This window comes from Pseudopipra pipra, chromosome 10 (genome assembly GCF_036250125.1).
Source record: "Pseudopipra pipra isolate bDixPip1 chromosome 10, bDixPip1.hap1, whole genome shotgun sequence".
Taxonomy (NCBI): Eukaryota; Metazoa; Chordata; class Aves; order Passeriformes; family Pipridae; genus Pseudopipra; species Pseudopipra pipra.
In genome coordinates, this window is record NC_087558.1 from 12,310,359 (window position 1) to 12,324,784 (window position 14,426).

A 14,426-nucleotide genomic window follows, 5' to 3' on the forward strand; every position below is an offset into this window, starting at 1 on the left:
GGAAAGAGTGAGGCAGAGAAATATTCTCACTGTGAGCTGAGGGGATTTACAGGGAGTTGTCTGTATTAGAGGCACCATCACATTTGCTGTTTCATTTGATTGGGTAGGACTGAGAACACACATGGAGCCAAGCAGACCAGAGGGAAAACGGAGACCGTTACTTTTTCAAAGGGAAAATACCTCAAAAAAAGTGTTATGTTCTGCAAGTAATTGCCGCGTCTTCTGTTTCTGCAGCAATCACCTGTCCGGCCAACAGTCACTATGAGCCCTGTGCTGCTGCCTGCCCTGCCACCTGTTTTGACCCAATGGCTCCAGTCACCTGCAGCCTGCCGTGCGTGGAGGGCTGTGTGTGTGACAGCGGGTACCTGCTCTACAATGACCGATGTGTGCCCAGCCAGCAGTGCGGGTGTTGGCACAACGGGCAGCACTACCCCGTGGGCTCCGAGTTCTGGACGGACAACAGCTGCTCCTCCAAGTGCACGTGTCCCGCACGGGGAAGCAAAGTCCAGTGTTTTGAAGCCTCATGCCCTGCGGGCCAGTACTGCGGGGTGCAGGGTGGGAAACCCGTGTGCCTCGAACACTCCTACGGCATCTGTCACGTCCACGGGGACCCTCACTACAACACCTTTGACAAGGTGACGCACAACTTCATGGGCAACTGCACCTACACCCTGGCCAAAGTGTGCTCCAACACCACCTCCCTGCCCTACTTCAATGTGGAGGCCAAGAACGAGCATCGCGGCAACAGCAGGGTGTCCTACGTGCGCGAAGTGCTGGTTGAGGTGTACGGACAGCGCATTGCCATCCTCAAACAAGAGAAGAGCCAAGTGCTGGTAGGCAGCGGGGCTGGCACGGGCGTGGTGTGGGTGCAAGGCAGGGCTGGCTGTTCTTGGCAGGGCCTGGCATATACCATCTGTCTCCATGCTTCCAGGCCTGGGGGGGTTCCCCTGAAGGCACTGGGCCCCTTTGTTTTTCCCTTCCAGAGGGGTTGGAGGAGGAAGAGACAACCAAGGAATGTGCTCTGTGTTGAGCAGAGGCCCCTGCAGAGTGCAGGACCCAGACACGGCTCTGTGGGCCCCAGGGGTGTGGGGTGTGAGGGCATCCCAGGCAGCTGTTTGCCGTGCCTGGCCTGGCAGCTGCTTTCCCCAGGCAGGAGACCCCGGGGAGGCCAGGGACAAGTCCAGGGCCCATGGTGCTGTGTCTGCCCTAGGTGAACGGCGTGCGCCAGACCCTGCCGGTGAGGGCAGCGGGAGGTGCGATCACGGTGAGCAAGAGCGGCCGCTACGTCGTCCTGGAGACAGACTTCAGCCTCACAGTGTCCTACGACACTGACCACTCGGTGGAGGTGAAGGTGCCCACCACCTACTTCAACCTGACCTGTGGCATGTGCGGGAACTTCAACAACCGGAGAGACGACGAATACATGATGCCCAACGGGCAGCAAGCCGCAGACTCCAATGCGCTGGGGGAGAGCTGGCAGGTCCCAGACAGTGACCCCTCTTGCGGTGTCCCCCTCCCCTCCCCACCCTGCAGTGCAGAAGAGGAGGAGCTCTACAAGTCGGACCGCTTCTGTGGCATACTGACCAGCACACCCAGCTCTTTTGAGACGTGCCACAGCGTGATCAACCCCCAGAGCTACTTTGACACCTGCCTCTACGACCTTTGTGCCCTGAATGGTGGCCAGGAGTTTCTGTGTGCTGCTCTGGAGGCCTATGCTGATGCATGCCAGGCAGCCGGCGTGACTCTTCTGCCCTGGAGGAATGCTACCTTCTGCCGTGAGTTTCCATAGTGAAATGAGTCTTTCAATAGCTTTGCTGTTGTCTTAAGAGGCTGATTTTTGCCAATAATTGACACAGCTTAAATATCTTAAATTATTCACATAATTACAACAAAATATTGAGAAATAAAGTTCTGCAAAAGTCTTGCCATTACTGTTTTCTGCCAGAGAACAGAGGAGAATTTTTTTCAATATCTCAAGAATCTTTGTCAAACCAGTAGCAGTATGCCTCTGTTAATGTGAAATCACCTCTGAGTTCTAGATGATGTTTTGCCTTGAATCAGCTTGCTAATTTCCATGCTACATCTAATCAATTTAGCAATCCCTATACTCATGGAAATGTATCATCTGTGTACAAGATCTGGTGTAGAGGGGCAAAGTTTTATTTGGATTTGGAGATACTTAATATGCAGGATATATTGTTAGACATTCATGCTTTTTTTCCCATGTGGAATATTTACTATATTACTTTCTGATATCGAATAGGAGCAGAACTTCAGGCTTCAAAAAGACCGTACAGTTGTCATTAGGGCAAAACAATCACATTATTGAATAGTGGTTTCCTGTGAGTTGTGATTGTTAATTCAGTGCCTTTTATTGTTTCTCAGCTGTTGCATGCCCTCCCAACAGTCATTACAACCCATGCACCAGTGCTTGTCCAGCAACCTGCACTGATCCTCTTGCATCTAAGAACTGCAGCAAACCTTGTGTAGAAGGATGTGAATGCAACAATGGTTTTGTCATCAGCGGGGGACAGTGTGTGTCCATGAGCAACTGTGGCTGCCTTCAGAATGACAAATATTATGAGGTTTGTTCTGGCACATATTCCTGGGGCTCATTTCACAGTTCAACATTACCATTAACTCTTCTAATTTGTATTTATTTGAATTTCTCTAACAGAAAGGAGAATCTTTTTGGCAACCAGACTGTGTAGGCCAATGTGTATGTGCTGGAAATGGGACTGTAGTTTGCAGTTCAGACACGTGTGAAATAAGTAAAGTTTGCAAGGTACAGAATGGACTCTTGGGATGTTACCCATTGAATCCCAGCACCTGCCACATTTTTGGGGATCCACATTATATAACCTTTGATGGAAGACTGTACCATTTCCAAGGAGACTGCAATTATACTGTTGTTGAGAGATGCACAAATTCTTCTGAAAAGTTCTCAGTGACTACCAGAAATGAACATAGAGGAAACCCGAACTGGACAGCCTTGAACTCAGTTTCTGTCACACTGGAAAACCTTCACATTGTTTTGAAGAAAAACAGAGAGACCTATGTAAGTGTTCTACTTTCAGCATAAACAATCCATCACTATGCACTTTACATTTCTGCCCAAAAGAACTGAATCAGCCCTCTCTGATTTATTCACCTCCAAGACTGCACATGCTAAAAGTCACAGAATTTTTTTTTCCCAAAAAGGCAGAAATCAGCATAGCATCTTTTTGTCTATTCAGATATTTTCTAAATGAGCTTGTAGGATGAAACAGCTTCATCCATGACTTCATCTATAATAGAAAGCTTTTACTGGACTAAGTCTCAAAGATTTAGCTTTAAATTAACTATTCCAAGTATTGCTTTGTGTGTAGTTGTGACAGCACAAAGCTAAACTTGTGCTACAGGGCACTATTCAAGGTAGAAAATAAGTGTATACTGCTTTAGTCTCTGCTTAACCTCAAAATTCTGTTATCTCCATTGTTCACTAGAATAAGGCTGACTCGGTGGAGAAAACTATAGTGCTGGCAGTGCAGACCTCCCCTTTGTTCCTGGGAGCTTTATTGACTTACTGGGTTTTGTGGGTTTTGTTTTCCTTAGGTGGATGGAGTTCAGGTTAAACTTCCTGTGGATTTGAACCATGGAGCCAGAGTAGCCATAAAAGGACACTACGTGGTCGTTGATACCTCTCTAGGGATCCAGGTTAAGTTTGATGGTGATCAGGAGCTTTTCATTCTGGTTGATGAAAGTCTCAAAGGACAGCTGTGTGGTCTCTGTGGAACATTCAATGACAACCAACTAGATGACTTTTTAAACCCGGATAAAGTCCTAGAACAGGATCCAAATAAATTTGGTGACAGCTGGATAGTGAAGGATGACAACAGGACGTAAGTATCAGATGATACTTTAGGAAACAGCAAAGTGCCTGAAACATAAATCATGGAGTTATAGGCCTAATATACATCGCTTACATTCCATAATAACCCTTCTTTGATATTACTGGTTTGCTATTGTTTTCACCTTTGAATGACTCCAGTTTTCAACAGAAAATATTGACATTTTAAAATCACCCTTCAGAGCTTTTCCACATGAGCTTTATAGATTTTACTTGAGATTGGGCTCCTTTTTATGCATATAACTTGAATTTTTCCTTACTTTCTTATCCTAAAATGTCTCCTTTATATTCCTCCCTCTTGCTATAAGAAGTCTAAATATATCTTAGATTCAGATCGCAAGATAACTGCACCTTGCTTAACATAGGCGAGGGGCATTTATCTGTCTATTAATGCTTTCACATACAAATTACTGCCCTTACTATACGCAATAAAGAATCAAAATTATCTTGCTTGTGTTGGATAGCTAATTTGTTGGTTTCTTCTGGACTTCATTTTATGGATAGACAGCCATGTATTGCAAATTCACTATTATATTCTTAATGGGGTGTTATGAGTTAAGTTGTAATATTTCTCACTTTTGGGATTGACACACTAAAGATGACTATACACAGGAAATCTGCAGAATTTGGCATAGGATTCTATTGTAGTTGAGATATGCCTTGCAGGATATAACAAAATACATAGATTTATTCTATAAGCACTCTGCTGTGTACTTTCCATACAGGTGTAATGCAGTTTCAGTTGTGCCGCCTGCTTGTGACACAGTAAAAGAGAAAGAATATGAAGAACTCTGCAAAATTGTTTTGCAAAATAGTGGACCTTTTCAGGCCTGCCATTGGCACATTCCCCCACAGCTGTACTTCGAGAGCTGTGTCTATGATCTGTGTGCCACAGAGGGGGATTCTGACCAGTTCTGCAAGATTTTAGAGGCATATGCTGCTGCCTGTGAACTTGGAGGTGTAAATCTGGGTGAATGGAGGAAAGATACCATCTGCGGTAAGTCATTAGGTCATTTAGCAAATAACCATCCAATTAAGTCCTTATACTACAAATATAAATTCAAATGCCTGAGAAGTTGAACAGAATTTCAGAAATGGGGATTCAGTGAAACACAGGAAGCTTTCAAATGCTTAGCATCTCTGTAAATTTGGCTTCTAATCTAAGCTTCTAATGGGCTTCCTGTATTCACTTTAGAACATGATGTCTGAACACTTTTGACCCAAGACTATTTATCAAAACTGGGTTGGGAGAGACAACATACACTGTCAGCTAAGTGCTCAGCCAGGGACAATTGAACATTTGTCTAACAAATCACCATTTTGGCTTTAATAAAATATTTTATCTTTTTGAGAAGTGTTAACATATCACTTACCCAAACTATCTACAGCTCCAAATTTTCACCAAGCATAAAAAAGGGCTTTAAAACTAATAAAAAGAATCCTGCAGCTTGAGATCCATGCAGCCTTAGGTCCTTCTTATCTAGGCAGACGAGTTAACACAGAGGTAAGGCTAGAGGCACGAAATTCATAGAATCGTAGAACAGTTTGGGTTGGAAGAGACCTTTAAAGGTCATCTAGTTCAACCTCCCTGCAACAAGAAGGGATGTCTCCAACTAGACAAGGTTACTCAAAATCCAACCTGACCATGAATATTTCCACTGTTTCACCATCCTCATTGTAAAAAATTTCTTCCTTGTATCTTTAAATTGCTTTTTCTAGAACCTCCAGAGGTGATTACCAAAGCGAGCAGAAATGACAGCATAAGTATGAGGTTATTACATGAAATGCCATTCTGTAGTCTCTTTCCAATTCCAAAACAATAGTTCTTATACCAGTTTATGAGCAGTAAAAAAAATGTCAGACAATTCTCATTATGAAGTCTAGATTTCCACCTAAAAAGGATTTTGAGAGCCAGATGAATACTACTATGCCAAATAGGACATCTTTGAGCAATTTGCAATGACAAAGGATTGTGACTGACACAGTGTAAAAATACAGGATCTTAATGCATTATGATGACAACTGAGGAAGGGATTTGTAAAAAACCACACATTCTCAAACACTTAAAATTTCATGTTTTATAGTCAATTTTTCAGTACTGGTCACTTCTACTCATTTCATTATAACATCTTCAAATGTTTCATGAATACATGTTCATTAGACCTAGAAGAGCATTGTCAGAACAATTGTCAGAACATAAGCTGGTCAAGGAGGATTCATTTCTTTATATCATTCCCTCTTTTGTAGATATGACTCCAACCACACCAGGCACCACCATCACCACACCTTCAGAAGAGACACCCACATCAACACCCACGTCAACACCCATGCCAGGCACAGGTGAGTACAGACCAGTCATGGGTCAGATGCTCTTTGAGCAAGGTGATCTGGGGAGAAGAGGCAGCAGGAGGTGCTCAACTAAACTTGCCCTCTGGTCTTTCCACTGTCAGAGACCTGTGTGGTGGAAGGAGACCCTCACTACCATACATTCGACAAGCAGCTACACAGCTTCATGGGTACCTGCACCTACACCCTTTCCAAACTGTGTGAGAGCAACAGCTCCCTGCCCTACTTCAACGTGGAAGCAGCCAACGAGCACAGGGGGAGCAACACTCGTGTGTCCTACGTCCGATACGTGGATGTCGATGTGGCTGACCAGCGGATAAGGCTGGGGCAGGGTGGAGTGGTGACGGTAAGCCCGAGGGGAGAGCCTGTGGAGCTGTGCGAGAGGAAAGAGCTGGGCCAAATGGGTTGCTTCAATCCTGTCTTGCTTCCGGTCCCTCCAGGTGAATGGAGTGGCAGAAATCCTGCCTTGCAGCCCATCCGCAGGTGTGCAGGTCTTGTCCAGTGGGTTCTACACCATGGTCATGACAGACTTTGGCTTGAGAGTGAAGTTTGATGGGGTCCATCGGGTGGAGGTGACACTTCCAAGCACCTTTGGGCAGAAGGTTTGTGGCATGTGTGGGAACTACAACGGGATGGCAGCAGATGACTTCCTGAACCCGGAAGGGATGCTGGAACCAGACTCTACCAGCCTGGGCAACAGCTGGGAGGTGTCCAAAAACAGCAGGTGGGTGTGCCTCCCCAGCAGGTCTGGGGACACGTCAGGCAAGGGGAGGAGGAGGCACCAGGAGAAGCCCAGAGATGACCCAGGGGCCCTTCTCCCTGTCTTTCCACAGCTGCTCAGCCGGACTGCTCCCCACCCCAGCCTGCAATGACACGGACAAGCAGGTGATCGCCAGCAGCCGCTTCTGTGGGCTCCTCATTGACACCAGTGGCCCCTTTCAGATCTGCCACGCTGTGCTGAGCCCCAGCAGTTACTTTGAGACCTGCTCCTATGACCTGTGTGAGCTGGGGCTGGACTGGGAGACCCTGTGCAAGAGCTTGCAGTCCTATGCGGATGCCTGTCAAGCCCTTGGGGTCCAGATACCCGTGTGGAGGAACACAACCTTCTGCCGTAAGTCCACACGTACTAGCACAGATCGTTACTCTCAGGAAAACGCAGGACAGGAAGGAAAGAGTGAGGCAGAGAAATATTCTCGCTGTGAGCTGAGGGGATTTACAGGGAGTTGTCTGTATTAGAGGCACCATCACATTTGCTGTTTCATTTGATTGGGTAGGACTGAGAACACACATGGAGCCAAGCAGACCAGAGGGAAAACAGAGACCGTTACTTTTTCAAAGGGAAAATATCTCAAAAGAAGTGTTGAGTTATGTTCTGCAAGTAATTGCCGCGTCTTCTGTTTCTGCAGCGATCACCTGCCCGGCCAACAGTCACTATGAGCCCTGTGCTGCTGCCTGCCCTGCCACCTGTTTTGACCCAATGGCTCCAGTCACCTGCAGCCTGCCGTGCGTGGAGGGCTGTGTGTGTGACAGCGGGTACCTGCTCTACGATGACCGATGTGTGCCCAGCCAGCAGTGCGGGTGTTGGCACAACGGGCAGCACTACCCCGTGGGCTCCGAGTTCTGGACGGACAACAGCTGCTCCTCCAAGTGCACGTGTCCCGCACGGGGAAGCAAAGTCCAGTGTTTCGAAGCCTCATGCCCTGCGGGCCAGTACTGCGGGGTGCAGGGTGGGAAACCCGTGTGCCTCGAACACTCCTACGGCATCTGTCACGTCCACGGGGACCCTCACTACAACACCTTTGACAAGGTGACGCACAACTTCATGGGCAACTGCACCTACACCCTGGCCAAAGTGTGCTCCAACACCACCTCCCTGCCCTACTTCAATGTGGAGGCCAAGAACGAGCATCGTGGCAACAGCAGGGTGTCCTACGTGCGCGAAGTGCTGGTTGAGGTGTACGGACAGCGCATTGCCATCCTCAAACAGGAGAAGAGCCAAGTGCTGGTAGGCAGCGGGGTTGGCACGGGTGTGGTGTGGGTGCAAGGCAGGGCTGGCTGTTCTTGGCAGGGCCTGGCATGTACCAGCTGTCTCCACTGTTCCAGGCCTGGGGGGGTTCCCCTGAAGCCACTGGGCCCCTTTGTTTTTCCCTTCCAGAGGGGTTGGAGGAGGAAGAGGCAACCAAGGAATGTGCTCTGTGTTGAGCAGAGGCCCCTGCAGAGTGCAGGATCCAGACACGGCTCTGTGGGCCCCAGGGGTGTGGGGTGTGAGGGCATCCCAGGCAGCTGTTTGCCGTGCCTGGCCTGGCAGCTGCTTTCCCCAGGCAGGAGACCCCGGGGAGGCCAGGGACAAGTCCAGGGCCCATGGTGCTGTGTCTGCCCTAGGTGAACGGCGTGCGCCAGACCCTGCCGGTGAGGGCAGCGGGAGGTGCGATCACGGTGAGCAAGAGCGGCCGCTACGTCGTCCTGGAGACAGACTTCAGCCTCACAGTGTCCTACGACACTGACCACTCGGTGGAGGTGAAGGTGCCCACCACCTACTTCAACCTGACCTGTGGCATGTGCGGGAACTTCAACAACCGGAGAGACGACGAATACATGATGCCCAACGGGCAGCAAGCTGCAGACTCCAATGCACTGGGGGAGAGCTGGCAGGTCCCAGACAGTGACCCCTCTTGCGGTGTCCCCCTCCCCTCCCCACCCTGCAGTCCAGAAGAGGAGGAGCTCTACAAGTCGGACCGCTTCTGTGGCATACTGACCAGCACGCCCAGCTCTTTTGAGACGTGCCACAGCGTGATCAACCCCCAGAGCTACTTTGACACCTGCCTCTACGACCTTTGTGCCCTGAATGGTGGCCAGGAGTTTCTGTGTGCTGCTCTGGAGGCCTACGCTGACGCGTGCCAGGCAGCCGGCGTGACTCTTCTGCCCTGGAGGAATGCTACCTTCTGCCGTGAGTACCTGTCTTGCCGGTGCCAGAAGGGAAATGTGCCGCTCCCCTTGCCCAAAACCTCTGGCCAAAGACGGTCTTTCGCCTTCCCCTCCCAGAAGGCCTTCCTTGCTTGAAGTCTTGCTGGTCCTAATTGTCCCCTCCCCATTGCAGCCCTGAAGTGTCCTTCCAACAGCTCCTATGACCCTTGCATGACCGGCTGTCCTGCCACCTGTGTTGACCGACAAGCCCCACAGAACTGCTCCAAGCCCTGTGTGGAGGGCTGTGCGTGTACCTCTGGCTTCCTCCTCAGTGGAGACACCTGTGTGCCCGAGGCCCAGTGTGGCTGCCTCTTTGAGGACAACTACTACAGCGTGAGTGAAAGCCCTGCCCTGGTTTGCACCCCTCCCAGGGACCCCCTTGCCTCAATTTTCCTGCGTCCTACACTGACGTTTGGCGTTTCCCTTCCTGCAGGAAGGCGAGTACTTTGTGAACGAGAATTGCACTCGCCGGTGCCAGTGTGAAGCCAACGGCCAGATGGTTTGCTCTGCCTTGTCCTGTGGCGAGGAGGAGGTCTGCAAGATCCAGAACGGCCAGAGGGGCTGTTACCCAGCCAGCACTGCGCTCTGCCACATCTACGGTGACCCGCATTACAGCACCTTCGATGGGAAGCTTCACCACTTCCAGGGCTCCTGCAACTACACCGTTGTGACAGGCTGTGACAACTCCTCCATCGGGTTCAGTGTCACCACCCGCAACGAACATCGTGGCAGCCAGAGCTGGACAGCTCTGAACTCTGTGGCACTGTCCCTGGAAGGCCTCCACGTTGCACTGCGCGAGCGCAAGGCCGTCTACGTAAGCCCCTCACTTTTACACCTGGGAACCACAGATGCACTAAGCACCCCTAAATACCACTCTGTCTCCAGGGAGAGCTTGCTATTCCCTCAGCCTGCTGTGCGCTCGCAGAAGAGCCTGGCGAGGCTCTGAGTGAGGCAGATGTGGCTGCTCGTGCAGCCGCAGATTTTGGGCTGGTTTCCTGACTTTTGGGTGGGCCGTGTGTAGAGCTGCTGGTGTCCTCGTAGGCCTGGGCAGGGTTTCTCATGCCATCAGTGCTTCCGACTCACTGGGCCCTGGCACCACCCCAGTGAGGAACAGGGACCTCTCAGCAGAGGGCACCTCTTTATGCTTCCCTCTTTCCCCCTACTCCAGGTCAACGGTGCTCTGGTCTCCCTGCCTGCTTCTCCTGCCCCCGGTGTGACCATTTCCCTGAGCGGCTCCTACGTGCACGTTTCCACCAAGCTGGGCCTGCAGCTGCAGTTCAACGGGGACCACGAGCTCCTCGTGAAGGTGTCTGAGAAGCACAAGGGCAAGCTCTGTGGGCTGTGTGGGACGTACACTGGGAGCCAGCAGGACGACTTCATGCGCCCCGATGGAGTTGTCGTGCCCGACTTCAATGACTTTGGAGCCAGCTGGATGGTGCCGGATGATGAGTGGCTGTGAGTCCCTGATCTATCCTGCAGATGAAGGACAAGAAGGAGTTTGGGAGAGGGGAGCTATGAGGGCCATCAGGAGGAAGGGTTGGTGATGGCAGGCATGGGCCAAGGGAGAAGAGGCAGTTTCTTGACCTCCGGGAGGGTGGTCCAGGGCCTGGGCATGACACTTTTCCCAAGTTGTTGGGATCGCAACAACCTGAGGCATTTTCTTCTGTCCACCTGATTCCAGGGGTGGGACTGGTGACTGTGGGCCATGCGTTCCACCTTTGCAAGTGACGCACGTTGGTGCCTGTCTTAGGGGGGGATCCGGGCTCTGGAAGCTGAGGTTTTGTCTGGGGAGGAGGTGAGGAAAAGGTGTGGCTGTGGTGAGCTCAAGGCTGTCTGTCTGCTGTGTAGGTGTGACCCAACCATCAGCCCGCCTGTGTCCTGCTCCCCTGCCGAGGAGGAGGCAGCTAACAAGCAGTGTTCAATCCTCACGCATCTGGGTGGCCCGTTCCAGCCATGCCATGCAGTTCTGCCGCCCCAGACCTACTTTGAGAGCTGTGTCTATGACCAGTGTGCCACGGGCAGCAGCACGGAGCAGCTCTGCAATGACCTGGGGGCCTATGCCACAGCCTGTGTGGAGGCAGGGGTTGCCCTGGGAGACTGGAGTGCTGGCACTGTCTGTGGTAAGTCTTCTGTACATCTCCTTTGATTTCCCTGACTCTCTCCCTGATTCAAGGAATGGGGCAGCTGTGTTGGAGGTTTCCCCACCTGTCACCTCACTGGCCTGGTGTGCGTCCTACAGTTCTTTTGCCATGGTGTGGTGGTGTTTGGGAAGGGTGCAACATCCCCATTTGGGAACAAATCCCCTTACAAAACACACCTTCTCCACCTCTGGTTCACTCTCTTTCATTCATCAGCTCCTACACCCTCGCCCCCCTTGCCAGACACTACAACACGGCCTCCACATACAACAACCTCACCGGCACCTGGGACAAGCACAGGTACGGTTGTCTCCCATCCATGTTTTTTACTGGCTGTGCTAAACCTTCCCCCTTGGCTGGCCACCCTCACCTGGCCACGGGCATACCATGGGTGTGTATGTGGCTGTATGTGGGCACTGTGTGACACTGGGAAAAGGTGGCCCCACCTTCACTCTACAACCTCTGCTTTCCTTTCTGCACCACATCCAGCTCCCCCGACAGACTGCAATTTCACCTGCACATTCGACAAGGACTTCTGTGGCTGGGTCCAGGCAGACTACAGCAGCATTGACTGGATAAGGAACAAAGGCCCAACGCCCACACCAAATACCGGCCCCTCCTCTGACCACACAACTGGAGGTAGGAACAGCAATCAGGACACAGGCTGGGGAGTGTCCCTGGGAAGATACCCCTAAACTTCTGCTAACAGCAAACACAGGCCACATCTTTCCTGGTCTTGATCCAGAGAAATTTAAAGCAGTGTCTCCCAGAGCCGGAGGCTTCCTTTGGGAATCTTCCCTTGGGAAGATTTCCATCCCTGGGAATCAGGGCCTGCCATGTGGGGGAGAAAGTAATGCAGAGCTTGATGAGCCGTTTGTCTCTGGGGAACAGGAATGGGTCTGTCTCTCTGTTAGACAGAGAGGCTGGCTTCTCCAAACAACAAGGTGAGGACTGAGTCTCCAAAGCTGCAGAGCCGCGCAAGGGCTGTTGCAATGCTTTCGAGGTGGTGCCGTTGCCCAGGCCAAGACATGCAGCTGCCGTGGCCCAGAGAGCACCTTTGTAGGGGCGCTCGGGTCCAGGGAGGCTTGTGGCTCGTGAAGGCCCTGTGTTTGCTCCCCGCTCCTTTTGCCTGCCTAAAACTGCAGCTTCGGCGCTCCCAGGACTGGGCTTGGGTTGTCCCTGGCTGCTTTGTCTAGATTTGATATGTGTGTGACAGTGTGGCCCATGCTTGGTTTCAGACGGCTACTACATCTACCTGCAAGGGACTGATGATGCTCTCTCCGGGTTTGTGGCTGTCCTGGTCGGTCCGGTGTGCAGCTGGGAAGGAACGCACTGCTTCCGCTTCTGGTACCACATGTACGGAAACTCTGAAATGGCCCTGCGGGTGTACGTGGCAAAGGACTCTGAGCAAGTGGAGGTGTGGAATCAGGAAGGGAACCATGGGGACATGTGGCACTTGGGAGAGGTGACGGTGCACATCACAGGAAATACGCAGGTAAGGGCACAGGCTCTCACTGCCACCTAAGAGGAACCGTCCTTTCTAACGGCGCTTCACACGTGCGGCCAGAGCTAATGCTGGGAACAATTCCTTCCCTTAGATTTTGCTGGAGGGACAGTGGGGCGAAGACGCCCGGAGCAACGTAGCATTGGATGATCTGTCCATTGAAAAGGGATCCTGTGCAGGTACAAGGCTTGGCTTGGGAAAGGGCAGCTTGAGACATGTCCCCAACTGAGCTGGTAGGCTGTGCTAGAGGCAGGAGCACAGGTTGTCTCTGCAGTGCCCTGTAGGGCACTGATGCCTCCTGTGCCCAAGCCGGCTTTCTCCTGGGAGACTGGAGCACTGGCAATGCCTGTTTTAGTTCATGGGTTACAAAGCCCACAGACAGGACATTGACCATGGGACTGAAGTGCCTTACTTGCTTTTGTCACTCAGCTGTGCTGCTGGCTGAGCCCTTGGGTGGGAGGGTTCTTCCTGAGATGACACGCTTCACTGTCTCTTCTGGGCATGCCTGGTAATGGAGTAGGGTGCTTCAGAAGGGTGAAGGACGCAGCTGCCTGCAAGAAATCTCCCATGTTATTGCACATCTTCTCTAACTGTCCCTTCTGCTAGGTGCATCAACAGCAACACCCACGATCCCACAGCCAGGCACTACAACGCAGACAACAGCAAGACCACCAACAGCACCACCTGGGACGACCTCAGGTACTGCCCTGGGTCTCTTGAGTCAGAATGTTGGGTTTTTCGGGAAGGGTGGACAAGCTGCATGCAACAAAACGCCCATTCTGACACGGCCCATTTCTTCCTCTCTCTCTCCATAGGTCCACTTCCTCCTACATCCTCAACCCCACTGCCTAACATCACGACGCAGACAACAGCAAGACCACCAACAGCACCACCGGGGACGACCTCAGGTACTGCCCTGGGTCTCTTGAGTCAGAATGTTGGGTTTTTCAGGAAGGGTGGACAAGCGGCATGCAACAAAACGCCCATGCTGACACTGCCCATTTCTTCCTCTGTCTCTTCATAGGTCCACTTCCTCCTACATCCTCAACCCCACTGCCTAACATCACGACGCAGACAACAGCAAGACCACCAACAGCACCACCTGGGACGACCTCAGGTACTGCTATAATTGGTAGCACCTCACTGGCCTGGTGTGCCAGGCTTTGGGTGAAGAGACTCTTTGGGACGGGGACACTGTGGAATCCCTGTCCTACAGTTCTTTTGCCATGGTGTGGTGGTGTTTGGGAAGGGTGCAACATCCCCATTTGGGAACAAATCCCCTTACAAAACACACCTTCTCCACCTCTGGTTCACTCTCTTTCATTCATCAGCTCCTACACCCTCGCCCCCCTTGCCAGACACTACAACACGGCCTCCACATACAACAACCTCACCGGCACCTGGGACAAGCACAGGTACGGTTGTCTCCCATCCATGTTTTTTACTGGCTGTGCTAAACCTTCCCCCTTGGCTGGCCACCCTCACCTGGCCACGGGCATACCATGGGTGTGTATGTGGCTGTACGTGAGCACTGTGTGACACTGGGAAAAGGTGGCCCCACCTTCACTCTACAACCTCTGCTTTC

The 14,426-nt window shown here is 51.5% G+C and overlaps 1 protein-coding gene and 1 long non-coding RNA gene across 16 annotated transcripts in view; one reads left to right on the forward strand and one right to left on the reverse strand.

The window, feature by feature from the left end:
• Nucleotides 1–14,426, forward strand: part of LOC135419631 (IgGFc-binding protein-like) — a 56,716-nt gene that overhangs the window by 7,083 nt on the left and 35,207 nt on the right. For 10 of the 15 annotated variants that reach the window (XM_064666239.1, XM_064666245.1, XM_064666252.1 and 7 more), the window contains exons 10-33: nt 235–833; nt 1,211–1,775; nt 2,386–2,585; nt 2,678–3,058; nt 3,595–3,881; nt 4,615–4,886; nt 6,137–6,229; nt 6,340–6,581; nt 6,676–6,959; nt 7,069–7,346; nt 7,642–8,240; nt 8,618–9,182; nt 9,333–9,532; nt 9,633–10,013; nt 10,368–10,654; nt 11,048–11,319; nt 11,554–11,637; nt 11,827–11,976; nt 12,576–12,832; nt 12,936–13,020; nt 13,448–13,540; nt 13,657–13,749; nt 13,866–13,958; nt 14,173–14,256. In XM_064666239.1, coding sequence (XP_064522309.1) covers nt 235–833; nt 1,211–1,775; nt 2,386–2,585; nt 2,678–3,058; nt 3,595–3,881; nt 4,615–4,886; nt 6,137–6,229; nt 6,340–6,581; nt 6,676–6,959; nt 7,069–7,346; nt 7,642–8,240; nt 8,618–9,182; nt 9,333–9,532; nt 9,633–10,013; nt 10,368–10,654; nt 11,048–11,319; nt 11,554–11,637; nt 11,827–11,976; nt 12,576–12,832; nt 12,936–13,020; nt 13,448–13,540; nt 13,657–13,749; nt 13,866–13,958; nt 14,173–14,256 — 6,444 coding nt within the window. The remainder of the gene's footprint in view (nt 1–234; nt 834–1,210; nt 1,776–2,385; nt 2,586–2,677; nt 3,059–3,594; nt 3,882–4,614; nt 4,887–6,136; nt 6,230–6,339; nt 6,582–6,675; nt 6,960–7,068; nt 7,347–7,641; nt 8,241–8,617; nt 9,183–9,332; nt 9,533–9,632; nt 10,014–10,367; nt 10,655–11,047; nt 11,320–11,553; nt 11,638–11,826; nt 11,977–12,575; nt 12,833–12,935; nt 13,021–13,447; nt 13,541–13,656; nt 13,750–13,865; nt 13,959–14,172; nt 14,257–14,426) is intronic. The other 5 variants (XM_064666241.1, XM_064666247.1, XM_064666244.1 and 2 more) reach the window with 5 other exon arrangements.
• On the reverse strand, nt 2,642–6,427 carry LOC135419639 (uncharacterized). Its single transcript, XR_010433068.1, has 2 exons — nt 5,263–6,427; nt 2,642–3,919 (listed from the first exon to the last, which is right to left on the reverse strand). It is a non-coding gene; the product is annotated as an uncharacterized LOC135419639 (long non-coding RNA).